Genomic DNA, 22,759 nt, shown 5'->3' on the forward strand with positions numbered 1-22,759 from the left:
CGCAGACAAAAGCGAAGTGCAGGGGGCACTAAGATGATGCTGGGTTTGTTGCGGACAAAAGCGAAGGTGTGGGGGGTGTAGTGGTTGGAGGATGCACCGTGGACACCGCCCTGACTACTCTGCCGTCTAGACACGCCGGTCCTGGTCAACAATCAACTCTGTAATGAAGTTTTATTAACACAAGAAGTTTTATTGTTCCTAATGTGTATTTTTGCAATCAAAATTCAAGTTAAGATGCAAATAACAAGCATTAGAGCAAATTCAAGAAAGTAAATTTATTACAATTTAATATTTGTTATATATATATATATATATATTTAAATGTATATATATTTAAATTTATAAATTACTGTACAACTATTTAACATAAGCAATAACAACACATTAATAGAATTATTAAACTGGTTAGCTATGGCTTGTTTCCTATATGTATATATTATCACGAGTAATGTCTCTACTGTGTTTTTAAAAATGGCGGTTCCTTTGTTTTCATTCTCCTGCTTCTGTGAGTGACATATCTCTGTAAACCAATAGCGTTCAGCTGCGTGTCAAGCTCTGCCTTTTGGTACTCCTTAGTCCTGTTGGTTCCCTTTGCAAAGAGTGACCAAAAAGTGGTATGATAAGGTTCGCTTTTAGGTACCCTTTGACTGTGGAAACGGACATAAAAGCGTACTGAACTGAACCTTACCAAGTATAATGCATTTGTTGAATTTATACAGATGATGAGCTGCAGAGTACACTTGGAGCATTATTTTTGTTAGGTTAATGTCATTTTTGTTATAGTAAAACAATTACTAAAGAAAAACTCCATCAATAATTGGTCTGTCAGACATGAACACATTTCTTCAGGAGCTCAATTTCTGTGTGATTTTTACGACTGTACTGTCATTGAAATGGTCTGTATTCCAATAAGACAATTAAAAACAGCAAACAAAAATATTTTATAGACAGAATGCTATAAATATTACAACAGTCTCTCATTGTTTAAATGATATTTAGATATGAGATTAAGGATGGGGTATGATGCATACACAATATCATATTAATCATGAGTACCTATAGTCCATAAAGTAGTACTGCATCTGTCTTTTCTTTAACAAGTCTTTAGTTTTTAATAATTGTAAGAGAAAGATACAGCTCTGCTATTCTCTCCAAAAGCATTACACAAATAATAATTACACAAATTTAATATTAAAATATAAAATACATTTGACCATTTTAGTGTGCCATTAGAACTAAATTTAGAATAAAAGAAAACTGCAACAATTCGTCATCTCTAACAGAATCTTGCTCTCTGTTTAGATTTGCTGAGCCACAAAATAATACAGCTGAATCATGGGACAAAAGAAAACGATCATTTATACTGAAATTGTCTCTTCAAGCTGCTCTCCATCAGAAAGAGAAAATTGAAGAAACTGTAAACAAGTTGTTGTCATCGGTGGAATATAAAAAATCTGTTTTCCTGCTGGACCTGTGTTCATATGTGAAGGACTATGAAAGTCAAACAGGCTGGAGTGTCCTTCCAGCATTACAGCCAGTTTATCAGTCTCCTGCAGTCTGGAGGATAAAGCTGTCAGAGAGAAAGAGCTCCATCCTCCTAGAAGTGCTGAAACTCCAAACAGAGAAGAAACCAGTAGAGCTGATAGACTGGACAGATGAAGAGAGTGAACTGAGGGGATTCCTCCAGTGTCTGCCCTACATCTCACAACTCAGGTGAGACTTTAATGGGGAAAAGACTACCCCAAACAATTGATTTGTAGTCAAATTATAATAAACCTAGTTCCCCAATGTGATCTGAGATTTAGTTTAAAGTCATTGTGAATTGGACATTGCTGAGACTTCAATATGTTGATGCAGTTCCAACTAAAATAGAATATTGAGTAGTTGCAGGGCTTTTCTTTTTTGCATTATTTTCTCATAGAAAACTAATGATAAGAGGGGGTTGGTTAAGAGAATTATGGCTGAAGCTATCAACCAAAAAGGATCACTCACCACTGCATATGGTCAGTCTTTGATTGAGGTTTACCAAAACAATTTTTTCCAATAATTTGGATGGATTAAAAATAATAATCATCACTAGCAAATTTAACATTGTACTGTTTTATTTCACATGGAAGAGCAAAATTCTAAAGTGTTCTGAAAGCTGTGCAGAGATGTTTTAAAGTAAACATTTTTACAAATTACCACTTTCTTTGTCCATATGTTCTGTTGTGAGGAGTGAAGATGTGTAGTATGTCCAAAACAGATTAGACGTCTGCTTACTGTATCCATATTCTTATAAACAGCGACATTAAATATAAATTAGTTAAATTGGTTTTGACTAGGGATGCACCAATACCACTTTTTTACAAACCGATATGAGTACGAGTATTTTAATTTTGGAGTTATTGAACTCCCAATATCTCTGAGGGAGATTATGTTACCCGATAGCCAATATTAACTTGAGAGATTTTAAAAATAAAAGGCATTTTAAAAAAGGGAACAACATGCAAATGGCCAACAAGTAGCTAAAACTGGTCCCGTGGACTTCAGCACTTGCCATCTTGCAGCGTAGTGTGTATTAGCGCGTGTCAACTGCCGCTGGTGAGAGAGAGAAAGCACGCGCACCAAAAGCAAGATCATATCGTTATAAATATTCCATTTACGATACTTATCGAAATATTTATATTTACATGGTGTTTAGTGTGATCTGTTTGAACTTTACAGAAGCTGTAAACTGACACGCGCGCGGTGACGGCAGTGATGTTCAGCTCTGACAAGGCGCTTTTATTTAGCCTGTAGTTTTTAGATTTTTTTTACATAATGTTCCATTGTTTAAAATTTCTTTCATTTTTTTATTGATAGTTTATATATAAAATGAGTGCTAGCTTGTTTAGCTGTTATCATTTTGCAAGGATCATATTTCATATTTGGTTTAGCCTATTCTTCAGTAGCCTAAAGATTAGCCTAAAGACCAATAGCGTTCAGCTGCGTGTCGAGCTCTGCCTTTTGGTAATCCTTAGTCCTGTTGGTTCCCTTTGCAATGAGTGACCAAAAAGTGGTATGATACGGTTCGCTTTTAGGTACCCTTTGACAGTGGAAACGGCCATAAAAGCGTACCGAACTGAACCTTACCAAGTATAATGCATTTGTTGAATTTATACAGATGATGAGCTGCAGAGTACACTTGGAGCATTATTTTTGTTAGGTTAATGTCATTTTTGTTGTAGTAAAACAATTACTAAAGGAAAACTTCATCAATAATTGGTCTGTCAGACATGAACACATTTCTTGAGGAGCTAAATAAAAAATTCTCAAATGAAAGATGGTAGCTATAAGTTATTTTAATTGCACAATTCATTGGCAATTCACAAAGTCAACAGTTTTCTTGCTGTGAGTAACCTAGCAAGAATTGTTCTTTGTATCTTGGCCCAAGTGCACCAGTTAGAGCATTCAACCTTTGAGAAATGTTTGGTAGCGAAACCATCGTCACTGATGGACATTTTGCATAGATATGATAAATTAAATAGGGGGATCATCTTGCATTATAGCTTGTAATATAGCACTACCTGTTTATCTGTTATACATTTTTGCTTGTGATTTTAAATGAAAGAGATTGAAATTTGATACATTTTCTGTGTGATTTTTTTTTTTTTTTACGACTGTACTGTCATTGAAATGGTCTGTATTCCAATAAGACAATTAAAAACAGCAAACAAAAATATTTTATAGACAGAATGCTATAAATATTACAACAGTCTCTCATTGTTTAGATGATATTTAGATATAAGATTAAGGATGGGGTATGATGCATACACAATATCATATAAATCATGAGTACCTATAGTTCATAAAGTAGTACTTCATCTGTCTTTTCTTTAACAAGTCTTTAGTTTTTAATAATTGTAAGAGAAAGATACAGCTCTGCTATTCTCTCCAAAAGCATTACACAAATAATAATTACACAAATTTAATATTAAAATATAAAATACATTTGTCCATTTTAGTGTGCCATTAGAACTAAATTTAGAATAAAAGAAAACTGCAACAATTCGTCATCTCTAACAGAATCTTGCTCTCTGTTTAGATTTGCTGAGCCACAAAATAATACAGCTGAATCATGGGACAAAAGAAAACGATCATTTATACTGAAATTGTCTCTTCAAGCTGCTCTCCATCAGAAAGAGAAAATTGAAGAAACTGTAAACAAGTTGTTGTCATCGGTGGAATATAAAAAATCTGTTTTCCTGCTGGACCTGTGTTCATATGTGAAGGACTATGAAAGTCAAACAGGCTGGAGTGTCCTTCCAGCATTACAGCCAGTTTATCAGTCTCCTGCAGTCTGGAGGATAAAGCTGTCAGAGAGAAAGAGCTCCATCCTCCTAGAAGTGCTGAAACTCCAAACAGAGAAGAAACCAGTAGAGCTGATAGACTGGACAGATGAAGAGAGTGAACTGAGGGGATTCCTCCAGTGTCTGCCCTACATCTCACAACTCAGGTGAGACTTTAATGGGGAAAAGACTACCCCAAACAATTGATTTGTAGTCAAATTATAATAAACCTAGTTCCCCAATGTGATCTGAGATTTAGTTTAAAGTCATTGTGAATTGGACATTGCTGAGACTTCAATATGTTGATGCAGTTCCAACTAAAATAGAATATTGAGTAGTTGCAGGGCTTTTCTTTTTTGCATTATTTTCTCATAGAAAACTAATGATAAGAGGGGGTTGGTTAAGAGAATTATGGCTGAAGCTATCAACCAAAAAGGATCACTCACCACTGCATATGGTCAGTCTTTGATTGAGGTTTACCAAAACAATTTTTTCCAATAATTTGGATGGATTAAAAATAATAATCATCACTAGCAAATTTAACATTGTACTGTTTTATTTCACATGGAAGAGCAAAATTCTAAAGTGTTCTGAAAGCTGTGCAGAGATGTTTTAAAGTAAACATTTTTACAAATTACCACTTTCTTTGTCCATATGTTCTGTTGTGAGGAGTGAAGATGTGTAGTATGTCCAAAACAGATTAGACGTCTGCTTACTGTATCCATATTCTTATAAACAGCGACATTAAATATAAATTAGTTAAATTGGTTTTGACTAGGGATGCACCAATACCACTTTTTTACAAACCGATATGAGTACGAGTATTTTAATTTTGGAGTTATTGAACTCCCAATATCTCTGAGGGAGATTATGTTACCCGATAGCCAATATTAACTTGAGAGATTTTAAAAATAAAAGGCATTTTAAAAAAGGAACAACATGCAAATGGCCAACAAGTAGCTAAAACTGGTCCCGTGGACTTCAGCACTTGCCATCTTGCAGCGTAGTGTGTATTAGCGCGTGTCAACTGCCGCTGGTGAGAGAGAGAAAGCACGCGCACCAAAAGCAAGATCATATCGTTATAAATATTCCATTTACGATACTTATCGAAATATTTATATTTACATGGTGTTTAGTGTGATCTGTTTGAACTTTACAGAAGCTGTAAACTGACACGCGCGCGGTGACGGCAGTGATGTTCAGCTCTGACAAGGCGCTTTTATTTAGCCTGTAGTTTTTAGATTTTTTTTACATAATGTTCCATTGTTTAAAATTTCTTTCATTTTTTTATTGATAGTTTATATATAAAATGAGTGCTAGCTTGTTTAGCTGTTATCATTTTGCAAGGATCATATTTCATATTTGGTTTAGCCTATTCTTCAGTAGCCTAAAGATTAGCCTAAAGACCAATAGCGTTCAGCTGCGTGTCAAGCTCTGCCTTTTGGTAATCCTTAGTCCTGTTGGTTCCCTTTGCAATGAGTGACCAAAAAGTGGTATGATACGGTTCGCTTTTAGGTACCCTTTGACAGTGGAAACGGCCATAAAAGCGTACCGAACTGAACCTTACCAAGTATAATGCATTTGTTGAATTTATACAGATGATGAGCTGCAGAGTACACTTGGAGCATTATTTTTGTTAGGTTAATGTCATTTTTGTTGTAGTAAAACAATTACTAAAGGAAAACTTCATCAATAATTGGTCTGTCAGACATGAACACATTTCTTGAGGAGCTAAATAAAAAATTCTCAAATGAAAGATGGTAGCTATAAGTTATTTTAATTGCACAATTCATTGGCAATTCACAAAGTCAACAGTTTTCTTGCTGTGAGTAACCTAGCAAGAATTGTTCTTTGTATCTTGGCCCAAGTGCACCAGTTAGAGCATTCAACCTTTGAGAAATGTTTGGTAGCGAAACCATCGTCACTGATGGACATTTTGCATAGATATGATAAATTAAATAGGGGGATCATCTTGCATTATAGCTTGTAATATAGCACTACCTGTTTATCTGTTATACATTTTTGCTTGTGATTTTAAATGAAAGAGATTGAAATTTGATACATTTTCTGTGTGATTTTTTTTTTTTTTTTACGACTGTACTGTCATTGAAATGGTCTGTATTCCAATAAGACAATTAAAAACAGCAAACAAAAATATTTTATAGACAGAATGCTATAAATATTACAACAGTCTCTCATTGTTTAGATGATATTTAGATATAAGATTAAGGATGGGGTATGATGCATACACAATATCATATAAATCATGAGTACCTATAGTTCATAAAGTAGTACTTCATCTGTCTTTTCTTTAACAAGTCTTTAGTTTTTAATAATTGTAAGAGAAAGATACAGCTCTGCTATTCTCTCCAAAAGCATTACACAAATAATAATTACACAAATTTAATATTAAAGTTCATTTGTTTTTCTGGATCACAGACCTTACAGTTCAGATTTTTCCCATACTGTTCACTTAAAATATAATTTACTTATTATATAATTTACTTAATTATCGGTAGTATAAAATACATTTGTCCATTTTAGTGTGCCATTAGAACTAAATTTAGAATAAAAGAAAAATGCAACAATTCGTCATCTCTAACAGAATCTTGCTCTCTGTTTAGATTTGCTGAGCCACAAAATAATACAGCTGAATCATGGGACAAAAGAAAACGATCATTTATACTGAAATTGTCTCTCCAAGCTGCTCTCCATCAGAAAGAGAAAATTGAAGAAACTGTAAACAAGTTGTTGTCATCGGTGGAATATAAAAAATCTGTTTTCCTGCTGGACCTGTGTTCATATGTGAAGGACTATGAAAGTCAAACAGGCTGGAGTGTCCTTCCAGCATTACAGCCAGTTTATCAGTCTCCTGCAGTCTGGAGGATAAAGCTGTCAGAGAGAAAGAGCTCCATCCTCCTAGAAGTGCTGAAACTCCAAACAGAGAAGAAACCAGTAGAGCTGATAGACTGGACAGATGAAGAGAGTGAACTGAGGGGATTCCTCCAGTGTCTGCCCTACATCTCACAACTCAGGTGAGACTTTAATGGGGAAAAGACTCCCCCAAACAATTGATTTGTAGTCAAATTATAATAAACCTAGTTCCCCAATGTGATCTGAGATTTAGTTTAAAGTCAATGTGAATTGGACATTCCTGAGACTTCAATATGTTGATGCAGTTCCAACTAAAACAGAATATTGAGTAGTGGCAGGGCTTTTCTTTTTTGCATTATTTTCTCATAGAAAACTAATGATAAGAGGGGGTTGGTTAAGAGAATTATGGCTGAAGCTATCAACCAAAAAGGATCACTCACCACTGCATATGGTCAGTCTTTGATTGAGGTTTACCAAAACAATTTTTTCCAATAATTTGGATGGATTAAAAATAATAATCATCACTAGCAAATTTAACATTGTACTGTTTTATTTCACATGGAAGAGCAAAATTCTAAAGTGTTCTGAAAGCTGTGCAGAGAGGTTTTAAAGTAAACATTTTTACAAATTACCACTTTCTTTGTCCATATGTTCTGTTGTGAGGAGTGAAGATGTGTAGTATGTCCAAAACAGATTAGACGTCTGCTTACTGTATCCATATTATTATAAACAGCGACATTAAATATAAATTAGTTATATTGGTTTTGACTAGGGATGCACCGATACCACTTTTTTACAAACCGATACGAGTACGAGTATTTTAATTTTGGAGTTATTGAACTCCCAATATCTCTGAGGGAGATTATGTTACCCGATAGCCAATATTAACTTGAGAGATTTTAAAAATAAAAGGCATTTTAAAAAAGGAACAACATGCAAATGGCCAACAAGTAGCTAAAACTGGTCCCGTGGACTTCAGCACTTGTCATCTTGCAGCGTAGTGTGTATTAGCGCGTGTCAACTGCCGCTGGTGAGAGAGAGAAAGCACGCGCACCAAAAGCAAGATCATATCGTTATAAATATTCCATTAACGATACTTATCGAAATATTTATATTTATATGGTGTTTCGTGTGATCTGTATAGGCTGTCTGATCTTTACAGAAGCTGTAAACTGACACGCGCGCGGTGACGGCAGTGATGTTCAGCTCTGACAAGGCGCTTTTATTTAGCCTGTAGTTTTTAGATTTTTTTTAATAATGTTCCATTACTTAAAATTTCTTTCATTTTTTATTGATAGTTTATATATAAAATGAGTGCTAGCTTGTTTAGCTGTTATCATTTTGCAAGAATCATATTTCATATTTGGTTTAGCCTATTCTTCAGTAGCCTAAAGATTCGTTAATAAAGTATTTTATAAACGGATTGTTTATAAGCGCTAAGCTGTTAATATATAATATATTAGGCTAATTAATACATCAAGGCATTGAAGTCAGGTAGGACAACACATTGCATCTATGTAGTGAAGTACTGTTGAGTGGTATAGGTGCGTGGTATGCGTTCTTTATGTCCGATATGAGAATGAGTATTTTCACCAAATATCGACCTGATACTGGTATCAGTATCGGTGCATTCCTAGTTTTGACTCACTATGATATACAGCTTATGTCTGTTGTTTCACATCCATGAACAGTCAATTTGAATGCCTGGTGTGCTCCTTGACATTTTTAATGTAATATTTTTTAGCTTTTTTATGCCTTTTTATATGACAGTAATATATGAGACTGCAAACAACTAGGAGTGAACAAATCAATAACATCATACTGAGTTTTATGTCAGAGACGCAGTGGTGCTAAATATTAGAGTGCTAAATCATTTCATGTGGACCACACTGGATCCAAGGTTGCACATTGTGACATCTGTATCAACACATGTAAAAATCCTTCATCAGACTAATGCTTAACAGAAAGTTACATTTCTTAAATGAAAGTTCATACAGTTCATTTTTAATATTTTTTCCCCAAAAATATTACCTCCAGGTATTCATCAAAAGGCCATTTTCTCAGCAGTTCAGAGCAGAAAGTTATTTAGCAATAGATTGACAGATTGTTTTAATATTTATAATATCTGCATAGTTCTTTGTCAGTACATGCAGTTTACAAAATTCCAGCGGGAGTTATTGATAAAGTTTTTGCTCCGTTCACCCCTCATCAAACTTAAGCTGTTTCCGCCATTAAAATTTAGCTCTTAATATATATAAAAGCATGCTTTACAAAATGGTCATGTCACATATTTTATTTGACAACATGTTTTTAATTACAAAACAGTATAGTGTATGTGGCATTACCTATCATACTGTAATTCTGAGAAATGATAAGTGACAGACAGCATTTGTCAATGCAGTTTTACTGGACCAGAGTGATTGACAGATAAAAATATTGTTTTGCAATGCCACAAATCATAAAATGTTTTTATGTCCTTTGAGAAAGTTTTATTTTTTGACAATTTGAATTGGAGAAGAAAGGAAGAGTTTTATTTGGCTTATTCAGAATACTCAAATGTTACTTGTCTTTGAAATAATTGAATTCTACAATTAATTCACTTTATAGTCCTATCGTATAAGTCAATATCTTTTTTTACTTATTATTTCTTTTATTATAATACCCTTATTGGGTCTAAGCTGCTATATCATAAAAATCCTAGAATTGCCTTTGCGTCGCGGGAAATTTGATAACTAAAGAAAATTATAAGACACCTGTTCATCACCTTTCACTGTACACACCATCTTTAGGTATTATCTGATACACTGTTTAATTCATTTATATTGATCACTATTTCATCAGATTTGTTATACCACGGAATAAAGCAGGTAAATCATGGGAGAAAATAAAGAGATTATTCATATTGGATATGTGTCTGCAAGCTGCTCTCCATCAGGAAGGGACAATAGAGGAAGCTGTGAAGAAACTTCTGTCATCTGTGAATTATGAGAAATCTCCTTTCCTGCTGGATCTGTGTTCACATGTGAAGAACTATGAAAGTCAAACAGGCAAGAGTGTCCTTCCAGCATTACAGCCAGTTTATCAGTCACTATCTACAGTCTGGAGCATAAAATTCTCAATCAAAAAGAGCTCCATCCTCCTAGAAGTGCTGAAACTCCAAACAGAGAAGAAACCAGTAGAGCTGATAGACTGCACAGATGAAGAGAGTGAAGTGAGGGGATTCCTCCAGTGTCTGCCCTACATCTCACAGCTCAGGTCAGTCTCATGAGGAAAGACCACCCCTGCTTGTTTTTGTTATTTTCAGTGTTCACATTCTAAATTTTTGGGTTAAGTTAGCTATTCTATCACATTCACACAAATCACAAACTGATGTAACATTGTTACGATGTAACATTGTGGCTGTTTTTTGCTGAATTAGTTTGTGTGAATGTGATAGAATAATACATCTTTAACTTTGTCAATATTATCAATTAAACTAATTTATATAATTGAATTTTTTCTCGTAGAGATCTAATAACAAAGATTTTTCAAAAAAAAATGTAACAATGTCACGACTCTGTTCTACTTTAACAGTAAAATTGAGCATTGCATGTTTATATTATTCCTTCTTAATGTACCACTAACAATTATACTGAAAAAAACTTTATTCTAAACATTCATTTTTATTCTTTGTCTGAAAATTGTGTGTAGTGTAAAAGCAGTTAGAAGATTAAAAGTGTAAAGACATCTATAAGCATTTCCAGTGAGAGTGCATTATTGAGGTTTTGATGCGTAACGCTTTTCTCAAAGCAGCACAGGAAAAATATTTATGGTGTTCTATTTTCATTTGGAAATGTATACAGTTTAGAGCAATGTTGAATGAACTTGATCAGTTAACATTTGGTGCAGCAAAATTTAACTCATTATTGGCCTGTATTTGTATGATCAACAGTACATTGTTGTTGGTTAACTTTTTTGTACTATTGCATATTGTCATGCACTGAAATTAAAATAATCATTCTCTTTGTGTCTCCACAGATTTGATGGCATTTTCTATAAGAATAGAGAAATTGTTGTTAAATTTCTGTGGAAATTGTTTGTATCAGCATCAGAGTATGACACAGATACGGGAGAAAATTGCACTGAACTATTAACATCTGCGTGCAGCTACACATCTTTTCCCTGCAAAGAGTTTTTTTTCATCTATCGTAACAAGCAGTCCAATTTCCTCCTGGATCTGTGGTCACATGTGAAGAACTATAAGAGTCAAACAGGCAGGAGTGTCTTTCCAGCATTACAGCCAGTTTATCAGTCAGCTCCTGCAGTCTGGAGGATAAACCTCTCAGAGAGAAAGAGCTCCATCCTCCTAGAAGTGCTGAAACTCCAAACAGAGAAGAAACCAGTAGAGCTGATTGACTGGACAGATGAAGAGAGTGAACTGAGGGGATTCCTCCAGTGTCTGCCCTACATCTCACAGCTTAGGTCAGAATTTTACACATATGCTTATTTTATTGAATTCAGTGCTCATAAAATATCAACATGAACAGCATTGTATATAATTACTAAAAAACATTAAATCACGGTTTAAAATAAAATAATAATTGCTTTGTAAACATTGATTCTTTTTAAAACTGGATCTGTGGTCTGAGTACAGTTTGCGGGGACATTTGTCATATGATATCTTTGTGATATGTGAAAGAAATGAGATCCCGGTCAGTTTTGAATTTCTTATTTTTTTTTTTTTTTTTGACAGATTTACCTGGAGGCTTCTGTTAATGATTGTTACATTCAATATCTTTATCAGTAAATGTTTAGAAACATACTTGTTGAATTTTTAAATATATATTGACTAATGATCAGCTAAGCATTATATAACACCTTTAAATGTATTAATTAAAAAGCAGCTGATTTGTATGTTTAAAAGAACATCGTTTATGAACTAAAATTTTTAATTAAAAAAAATTTATCTGTCACAAAATTAGCTTAAAATCACAAGCTTTCATTTTTAAGGATTGTCTGATCTTATTGAATGTACAATAAATATAAAAAATAATAATAATAATGTGAAATTGTAGCAGGACTGAATATGAAATCATCACATATACAGTACATCTACTGCAGTAGTTTTGCATGTAAATCTGTTCTTCCAACCCTGCTCACACACCTTCAGTCAGTCTATATATAGTACATTTGTGGTTATAAAATCAAGTTGCAGTGAGTTTTTGCATAGTCAAGATTAAATATTTATCTCTCTATCCAAATATTTTGTATGTGTGATGATACATATTTCAATATTCAGCATATTTTTTTGTATAAACGCATTTTTAGTTAACAATTTATTATTGAGTTATTTAAAATGGTTGGGCGGTTCATTCCGCTGTGGCAACCCCAGATTAATAAAGGGACTAAGCCGAAAAGAAAATGAATGAATGAATGAAAATGGTTACTGTAATATATATTTTCCTCACTGTCCGTTTGTTGTTTCATTTGAAATGTGAATGACCAGTGCTAAAGAAATTCATTCTTTCATTTTCTTTTCTGCTTAGTCCCTTTATTAATCTGGGGTCGCCACAGCGGAATGAACCGCCAACTTATCCAGCATATGTTTTACGCAGCGGATGTCCTTCTAGCTGCAACCCATCACTGAGTGTATGGGTCTTTCCCATTCACACACATACATTACGGACAATTTAGCTTACCAAATTCACTTATACTGCATGTCTTTTGGAGCACCCAGGGGACACAAATCAGAACAAACCCAAATCAGAAAAACTTTGGACAGTGTGGAAAACACAAATAAAAACGTGATTTCGAAATCTATTTTTTATCTTGTATTTTTGACTTGGTTTTTCTTTGTCTTGTTGAAATATGCATTGGCTTCCCTGGAAAAGAAGGGAGTACATTGTGCTCCAAAATCGTTATGTACTTTTCAGCATTTATGTTGCCATCACAGAAGTGCAAGTTGCCTTTAATAAATTACTTTCTTCTGTTAAAAAGTCTAGTTAATGTTTATAATCCATATATATATATATAAGCTCTGGATATTAACATGCTTGTTTTGTCTGTTTAACAGAATTCATGAATTTGATTTAGATGGGATGGAGAAAAGTGCCCAGTTTCTGCTGAATCTGACTGTTGCAGCTTTAAAATGTGTTGCAAAGACAGGAGAGAATTATATTGAGCTAGAATTTCAGTCAGTTTATCAGTCAGCTCCTGCAGTCTGGAGGATAAACCTCTCAGAGAGAAAGAGCTCCATCCTCCTAGAAGTGCTGAAACTCCAAACAGAGAGGAAACCAGTAGAGTTGATAGACTGGACAAAAGGGATAATTCACCCCCAAAAATGAGTTCTGTCAATATATGTTCTCTCTGATGATGTCCCAAACCTGTATTAATTTCTTGTCCTGTAGACAAAAGAATACATATTAAAGAATGTGGATGATCAAACATCTGCTGGTCTTAATTGCAGTGAAAATACTCTGGAGGTCATTGAGAACCAGCAACTGTTGGGTCACACACATTCTTTAAAATACCTGATGTTTAGAAGAAGAAAGAGGATCGTTGAGGTTTAAAATATCTTAAGAGTGAGTAAATGATGACAGAATAAAATTGTGGGTCAACTATTCCTTTAATGTTCATAAAACAACAAAACATTTAGGCCTATTTTTGTATTTATTCATTTAAAATTATGCTGCTAAATACAGTTCCTTTTATCTGACAAAAAATCTACTGTTCAATATATTTTTCGTCCATGCCTATTTTACACATTATATAATTATTAACAATTTATTAATTAGTTTTATTATAAAGTGTCACTGTAATACTTTGTACATGTTCCTGACTTTTCCTCTGTTGTTTTCATGTGAGATGTGAATAAGCAGTGTTAAGAAATGTCATGATACTTTAAAGGAGATGTAGATTATCAGCACACAAATTTAGTGTAGAAACGATCTGTCACAGTTTCAAATGACCTGATTGAGCAGCTTTCATTTTGAAGGATTGTCTGAACGTTATAAATATTTTCTTCTAATAAATAAGTTTGATAAATTACTTCCTTATTCATTTAATGTCTGGTTTATGTTTAGAATCCAGAGCATGAAGAGAAAAACTTTATGAAAATATATAGATAAATATAAGCTCTGGATATTAACATGCTCATTTTGTCTTTCTTAACAGAGTTCATAAATTTGGTTTCAAAGGTGGGATGACAAAACGTGCCCAGTTTCTGCTGAATCTGACCGTTGAAGCTTCAAAGTGTGTTACAACTACAGGAGAGAATTATATTGAGCTGTTAACATCTGTGTGCAGCTACAGATCATTTCTCTGTTTGGATGAAGATGATTCAGATCCAGAGTTTCAGACCGACTACTGTGATTTCCTGCTAGATCAGTGGTCACATGTGAAAGACTATGAGAGTCAAACAGGCAGGAGTGTCCTTCCAGCATTAAAGCCAGTTTATCAGTCAGCTCCTGCAGTCTGGAGAATAAACCTCTCAGAGAGAAAGAGCTCCATCCTCCTCGAAGTGCTGAAACTCCAAACAGAGAAGAAACCAGTAGAGCTGATAGACTGGACAGATGAAGAGAGTGAAGTGAAGATATTCCTCCAGTGTCTGCCCTACATCTCACAGCTCAGGTGAGAGTCTGAAATGAAAAGACCACCCTTGGTATGATGTATTTAATTGTTCTATTTCATTAGGTCCTGAAAATAGAATTTTGAAATAATGATGCGAATGAATTCCAATATTGCCACCTCATCCACTGTCCTCATGCCAGTTTTGTTAAATTATTTTTTGTTGGTTTAAGAAAAAAGCAATAATAATGTCTTTTATTATTCATCACTGGACTTTAAAGTCATCTTCAAATGTGTGTCCTCAGCTTTCAGTCCCTTATTGATGATAAGAAGAGGAGGTCTTTCAAATTTCTGGTGAATCTGATTGTTTTGGCATCATATTTTACCACTAAAGAGAATTACAAAGAGATTTTCACATCTGTATGCAGCTACAGATCTTTCCCCTTTACTGAAAACTACATAAATCATTACGCTGAACAATCTAATTTCCTACTGGATCTGTATTCACATGTGAAGGACTTAGAGAGTCAAACAGGCAGGAGTGTGCTTCTAGCATTACAGCCAGTTTATCAGGTAGCTCCTGCAGTCTGGAGGATAAAGCTCTTAGAGAGAAAGAGCTCCATCCTCCTAGAAGTGCTGAAACTCCAAACAGAGAAGAAACCAGTAGAGCTGATAGACTTAACAGATGAAGAGAGTGAACTGAGGAGATTCCTCCAGTGTCTGCCCTACATTTCAGAACTCAGGTAAGAACTTTACACTAACGCTTGTTTCGTTAAATTTAGTGCTCACAAAAAAAAATGCATGTAAGAAATTAACCAGAACTGCACTGTATATAATTACTAAAATAGCATTAATCAATGTGTGCTTTCTTTGTAAGAAATAAATGGACCTCATTTATCAAAGTAACATTGCCAACCACTTTAATTTGACACTCCTCAGAATATTAATGGCTAGGAAGATGACCACATTATATATCAAAATAAAGAACCATGGATCTGCTTTCAAAAAATGCATTTTATTATATTTGCATGTGTCCATGTTTTATCCCCACTTGAATGCAGGTAGGCTTCATATAAATTTCAAAATGATTGACAAAAAAACAGAGAAAAATGCATTTTTCTAAAAGTACTGTGTATTTTCAAGATATATAGTTAGTATAGATAATACACTGTAAAAAAGTTACTGGCCAAACTCAAAATCTTTTAGTTACTGGACACATCTAAATTTTTCAATTGGTTCAAATAAAATTCAGCAAACAGTTTTTCAATTGGAGCAACAGCCTGATAACATTGGCTCAATTACAAATAATATGTTAAGCCAATTGAAAACCATCAATTCTGCCCAGTCATGTTATTGGCCCAATTTAATATTTCAAATTGTTGTAGTGTTTTTTTTTTTTTTTGTCTGTTTGTTTTTCACCTAATTTAAAAAATGTATATTGATAAATTTACATTGGTTAAGCCACTTTACTAAATTGGTTATTCCCAAAAGGAAATGAAAAATAAAATATACAAAATTATGATGCACTAAACACTCTCACATTCATTTATTTATTTTTTATCAAACAGACACTATTGTGAAAATACTTTAAAATAACAAATACATTGAATATTTCTATAAAGTATTTGTATTAAAGTAATTGTAATTCTCATAATATACACAAAGCTGAAGTGTAATTTATATATTTACATACATGTGCAAAAATGTTTAAAACATCATAAAATAAGTATTTTTGTGAGGTTACTTTAACCTTTTAGTGTAGTCACCTGAATACTACCATTCCACAATAGATACTTTGAACTCATGAAATCACATTTTAATGATTAAACCAGTTCATTAACATTAAACGTTCAGTATATTTATATAGTAAAAATGTCAAAAACACCATCAAAAACAGTGGATTTCGGAATCCAGTTGACACAGATGATTCCAGAACAGGAAAAAACCTCACAAAAGCCTTGAGAAAATGTGAAGAAAAATCTTCAAGAGAAAGTTCAAGCATGTGAAGCTGCATCTACTTTAAATATTTTCCATATGAACAAAAAGTTGTTATATTCCAGGCTGAGTACACACAATAAACCAAAAACAAAGTGATTAGCACCATTTTCTCTTTGGGAACAAAAGGCATTGAGCACAGTTGACTGGGCTCTTAAAGTTTATCAAGAAATCCCATTTTTGTCAGTTGAGTGGGTTTCCGTTGACTCTGTATGTTACAAATATACAATAGCAATATCAATACTAAGTCTACATCAAATACATGTACCAAACCATTAAAATAATTTTCAAAAATACTTCTCCTGTTGGGTCACAAAATGTCATTTTAGAATTAAAGAACGTTGCTGTTGACATAATTATAAGCATAGTAACAGTACAGTAAATAACTTTCCATATTGTGAGAATGCTACGTGGTAAATTGCATATTTAAAGGTAAAATGTAAGTCATTGTGGCCAGGCAATGTAATGAATATCATACTGTATATGGTGAGTAAATGAAGTCAGAAAACAAAAAAAAACAGCAATTATTTTCACACAACACTAAAAATTCTGTCATGATTTACCCTCCCTTTACTTGTTCCAAGCCTGTTTGTCCTTCTTCTGTTGAACACAAAATAGTATATTCTGAAAAAAACTGGAAACCTGTACATTTACATTTACATTTAGTCATTTAGCAGACGCTTTTATCCGAAGCGACTTACAAATGAGGACAAGGAAGCAATTTACACAACTATAAGAGCAGCAGTTACAGAACAAGTGCTATAGACAAGTTTCAGGTGTGTAAAGTCTAAGAAGCAAAGCAATAGTGAAGTTTTTTTTTGTTTTTTTTTTGAGAGAGAGAGCACAGTTAGTGGTATAGCCAGAGAGGCAGTTAAGATTAGGAAGGAAAGTAGAGACTAAACAGTTGAGTTTTTAGTCGTTTCTTGAAGACAGCAAGTGACTCTGCTGTTCTGATGTAGTTAGGGAGTTCATTCCACCAACTGGGCAGATTGAATGCGAGAGTTCGGGAAAGTGATTTCTTCCCTCTTAGGGATGGAACCACGAGGCGACGTTCATTCACAGAACGCAAGTTTCTGGAGGGCACATAGATCTGCAGAAGTGAGAGCAGATACGAAGGAGCAAATCCAGAGGTCGCTTTGTAAGCAAACATCAGAGCTTTAAATTTGATGTGAGCAGCAACTGGCAGCCAGTGCAAACGGGTGAGTAGCGGAGTGACATGTGCTCTTTTGGGTTCATCAAATACCACTCGTGCTGCTGCGTTCTGAAGCAGCTGAAGAGGTTTGATAGAATTAGCTGGAAGCCCGGCTAGTAGAGAGTTGCAATAGTCCAGTTTGGAGAGAACAAGAGCTTGAACAATGAGTTGAGCTGTATGTTCAGATAGGAAGGGTCGGACCTGTCTGATGTTATAGAGTGCAAATCTGCAAGATCGAGCAGTTCTAGAAATGTGGTCAGAGAAGTTTAGTTGGTCATCAATCGTTACTCCAAGGCTTTTTACCATTTTGGATGCAGTAATGGTTGCCCCATCCATCTGGATTGAAACGTTACGGTGTAGAGTCGGGTTGGCAGAAACTTCAAGCATTTCCGTTTTCGCGAGGTTAAGCTGAAGATGATGATCTTTCATCCAGTGTGAAATGTCTGACAGGCAGGGTGAAATGTGAGCTGGAACCGAGGGATCATCAGGGTGAAAAGAGAGGTATAGCTGGGTATCATCAGCATAGCAGTGGCAGGAAAATCCATGTTTCTGGATGACTGTTCCTAAAGATGTAGTGTAGATGGAGAAGAGAAGTGGCCCAAGAACAGAGCCCTGAGGTACCCCAGAGTTTAGATGCTATAGGTTGGACACCTCTCCCCTCCAAGACACCCTGAATGACCTGTCAGAGAGGTAAGATCTGTACCATTGAATAACAGTGCCTGCGACGCCCAGTGACTCAAGCATAGATAGCAGGATCTGGTGGTTTACAGTGTCAAAAGCAGCTGATAAATCCAGCAAGATGAGGACAGATGATTTAGAGTCTGCTTAAGCCAGTCTGAGATCCTCCACGACAGAGAGCAGGGCAGACTCAGTTGAGTGGCCTTTCTTAAAGCCAGATTGCTTGTTGTCGATGAGGTTGTTTTGAGTAAGAACGTCCAGGACTTGATTGAACACTTTCTCCAAAATCTTGGCCATGAATGGAAGCAGGGATACCGGTCGGTAGTTTTCAAGTAGCGTTTGATCCAGGTTGGGTTTCTTTAGCAGTGGGGTTACCCTAGCCTGCTCAAATGAAGTAGGGAATAGACCAGAGTCAAGAGATGTGTTAATTATGTGAGTCAGTGTTGGTATGACTGCAGGAGAAATGGCTTGCAAGAGATGAGAGGGAATGGGATCAAGCGGACAAGTGGTTGCCTGGCTAGATAGCACGAGATTGGACACCTCAGACTCAGAGAGCTGGGAAAAAGATGTGAGTGTGTGTGGTGTTGGTGGTGTATCTTGCGTGTTTGTTGTAGGTGCAGCAAATTGAGCACTGATTTTTGCAGTTTTGGTGCAAAAGAATGTAGCAAAGTCATCAGTTGTGAGTGTGGAGGATGCGGGTGGAGGAGGAGGATAGAGGAGGGAGGAAAATGTTCAATTCAATTCAATTCACCTTTATTTGAATAGCGCTTATACAATGTAGATTGTGTCAAAGCAGCTTCACATAAAAGGTCACAGTAAATAGGAACAGTGTAATTCAGTTTGTAGTGTTTAAGTTCAGTTCAGTTGAGCTCAGTTCAGTGTGGTTTAATAATCACTACTGAGAGTCCAAACACTGAAGAGCAAATCCAAAGATGCGCACCTCTACAGATCCTGAACCATGCAAGCCAGTGGCGACAGCGGAGAGAGAAAAAAAACTTCACTAAAGGCGGAAGTGAAGAAAAAAAACCTTGAGAGAAACCAGGCTCAGTTGGGCACGACCATTTTAATTTCTCCGCTGGCCAAACGTCTTGTGCAGAGCTGCAGTCTCAGTGGCGGAGGCAGGAAGCTGGCCTCAGCGAAGACTCGTCTGTCTCTGGAGCGTCACAGGAATCAGTCTCATGTTCTCCACTCTTCCATGACCATCGCAGTAGCTGCTCAGGATTCGGCCAGGTCCAGGATATGGAAACCTTGGGATCATCTCGTCGTTGGTCTTGGATCGAATCAGTGACTCTGCATAGTCTGAGGGCCTCGGGAAGAGTATCCCCAGGTGGAAATGGAGAATAAAGAAAATAATTAGCGTAGCTGATGTTCACAGTGTATATCAGCAAGATGCATAACCTGTGTGGAAGCCCCCTAAGTGGTGCACTAAGCGTATGCTTTACTGAACAGATAGGTCTTTAATCTAGTTTTGAATTGGGAGAGTGTGTCTGAGCCTCGGACGTTATTAGGAAGGCTATTCCAGAGTTTAGGAGCTATAAATGAGAAGGCTCGACCTCCTTTACTCGACTTTGCTATTCTAGGTACTACCAGAAGCCCTGAGTTTTGAGACCTTAAAGAGCGTGTTGGATTGTAGCGAGACAGAAGATTGGTTAGATAACAGGAGCTAGATTATTTAAAGCTTTATATGTAAGAAGCAATATTTTAAATTCAATACGAAACTTAACAGGCAGCCAGTGTAAGGAGGATAAAATTGGGGTGATGTGATCAAATTTTCTAGACCTGGTAAGAACTCTGGCAGCTGCATTTTGTACTAATTGAAGTTTGTTAATAGAGGATGCTGGGCAGCCAGCAAACAGAGCATTACAGTAGTCCAGCCTAGAAGTCATAAAAGCATGGACTAGCTTTTCTGCATCTGAGATGGATAGCATACTTCGTAACTTAGCGATATTTCTCAGATGAAAGAAAGCAGTTTTTGTGACATGGGATATATGATTTTTAAAAGTTAAATTGCTGTCTAATATGACACCCAGATCTTTTATAGTAGAGCTAACGCTAACTTTGTATCCCTCTAATTGTAGGTCGAGTTGTGAGATCTGCTGTGTACAGGATTTAGGCCCAATAAGTAATAATTCTGTTTTGTCTGAGTTTAAGAGAAGATAATTGTTGGTCATCCAGTCTTTAACATCTTTAATACACTCAGTTAGCTTGGACAGATTAGACGTCTCGTCAGGTTTAGTTGAAATATATAATTGAGTATCATCTGCATAGCAGTGAAAGCTGATCCCATGTCTTCTAATAATGTCTCCCAGGGGTAGCATGTATATTGTAAACAGTAAAGGGCCTAAAACTGAACCTTGAGGCACCCCATATTTTACTGGGCTGATTTGTGAAGGCTGTCCATTAATATTCACAAACTGGTAACGGTCAGATAAGTATGACTTAAACCATTGTAGGGCCTGTCCCTGGACACCTGTAGACTTTAAGCGATTAATAAGGATACCATGGTCAATGGTGTCAAATGCCGCACTAAGATCGAGTAGAACTAATAGCGAGATGCACCCTTGGTCAGCAGCTAAGAGTAAATCGTTGGTTATTTTCACTAGTGCAGTTTCTGTACTGTGATGAGCTCTGAAACCTGACTGAAACACTTCAAAAACATTGTTGGTCTGCAGAAAGGAGCATAATTGAGCAGAAACAACTTTTTCTAGTATTTTAGATATAAATGGAAGGTTTGAAATAGGCCTATAATTAGCTAAGTTGCTGGGTTCCAGTTGTGGTTTCTTAATAATAGGTTTAATAACAGCTAGCTTGTAAAGATTTGAAACATGGCCTAAAGATAAAGAAGAGTTGATAATGTTAAGAAGAGGTTCCCCTATAACAGGTAGCAACTCTTTCAGTAACTTTGTTGGAATTGGGTCCAATATACACGTAGCTGATTTAGAGCTATTTATAATTTTGTCTAGCTCTTCCTGTTTTATGATTTTAAAGCACTGTAGGTTATTTAGATTCAGAGGCGTGTTTACTAGATCTGAAGTATAAGGCGGTGCAGAAAGTTTAATATCTCCTATTTTCTGTCTAAAGCCTTCTATTTTATCACTGAAAAAATTCATGAAGTCATCACTACTAATTTGCGGTGGAACGTTTTGTTCCAAAGATGACCGATTATTTGTTAATTTAGCAATGGTGTTAAATAAGAATCTAGGATTGTTATGATTATTTTCTATCAGTTTGCGGAGGTGCTCAGCCCTGGCAGATTTTAAAGCCCTCCTATAGCTGGACATACTGTCTTTGTATGCAATTCTAAAGACTTCTAAATTAGTTTTTTCCATTTACGTTCCAGGGCACGGGTTGCTGTTTTGAGAGCGCGGGTATGACTATTATACCACGGTGTAGTTTTATTCTCTCTAGCCTTTTTTAGTTTGATGGGTGCCACAGTATTTAAAGTGCTAGTAAAGATGGAATCCATACTGCTGGTTACTACATCAAGGTCATTTGCGTTTGCGGGTGCATTTCGAAGTAGAGAAAGATCAGGTAAGTTATTTATAAATTCATCTTTAGTGGATGGAACAATAGTTCTACTAGGGTGATATATCGGAGCGGATGTGCTAATTTCAGGTAAACACAGCTTATATAGTAAGAGGTAGTGGTCTGTAATATCATCACTTTGTGGTATAATGTCTACATCAATGACCTCAATTCCATAAGACAGAATTAGATCTAGTGTATGCTTTAGGCGATGGGTTGGACCAATAACATTTTGCTTTATTCCTAGTGAGAGCAGCAAGTCCATAAACGCGAGCCCTAATGTGTCGTTAGCGTCATCTACGTGGATGTTAAAGTCTCCTACAATTAGTATTTTATCAGTTTTAACTAGTAAGTTAGAGATAAAATCAGAAAACTCTTTTAGAAAATTGTACATAGGGTCCTGGAGGTCTATATATGGTGATTAGAGCTAGAGATAACATAGGTTTTTGCATAGTGTTTGGAAGGACAACATTAAGCGCTAGTACTTCAAAGGAGCTAAACATAAGTCCGTTTCTCTGATTAACATTAAGAATATCACTAAAGATTGACGCGACTCCACCACCACGACCAGTTTGACGAGCCTCATGCTTATATAAGAATCCTGGAGGAGTTGCTTCATTTAAACTAATATAGTCATTTT

General features: G+C 35.6%; 1 protein-coding gene across 6 annotated transcripts in view; it reads left to right on the plus strand.

Moving 5' to 3' along the window:
* Positions 1-22,759, plus strand: part of si:ch211-281l24.3 (uncharacterized) — a 102,184-nt gene that overhangs the window by 55,192 nt on the left and 24,233 nt on the right. For all 6 annotated transcript variants that reach the window (XM_056473191.1, XM_056473196.1, XM_056473197.1 and 3 more), the window contains 7 exons: positions 1,303-1,713; positions 4,067-4,477; positions 6,935-7,345; positions 10,026-10,439; positions 11,202-11,645; positions 14,337-14,792; positions 15,035-15,472. In XM_056473191.1, coding sequence (XP_056329166.1) covers positions 1,303-1,713; positions 4,067-4,477; positions 6,935-7,345; positions 10,026-10,439; positions 11,202-11,645; positions 14,337-14,792; positions 15,035-15,472 — 2,985 coding nt within the window. The remainder of the gene's footprint in view (positions 1-1,302; positions 1,714-4,066; positions 4,478-6,934; positions 7,346-10,025; positions 10,440-11,201; positions 11,646-14,336; positions 14,793-15,034; positions 15,473-22,759) is intronic.

The sequence above is a fragment of the Danio aesculapii genome, chromosome 15 (assembly GCF_903798145.1).
Source record: "Danio aesculapii chromosome 15, fDanAes4.1, whole genome shotgun sequence".
NCBI lineage: Eukaryota > Metazoa > Chordata > Actinopteri > Cypriniformes > Danionidae > Danio > Danio aesculapii.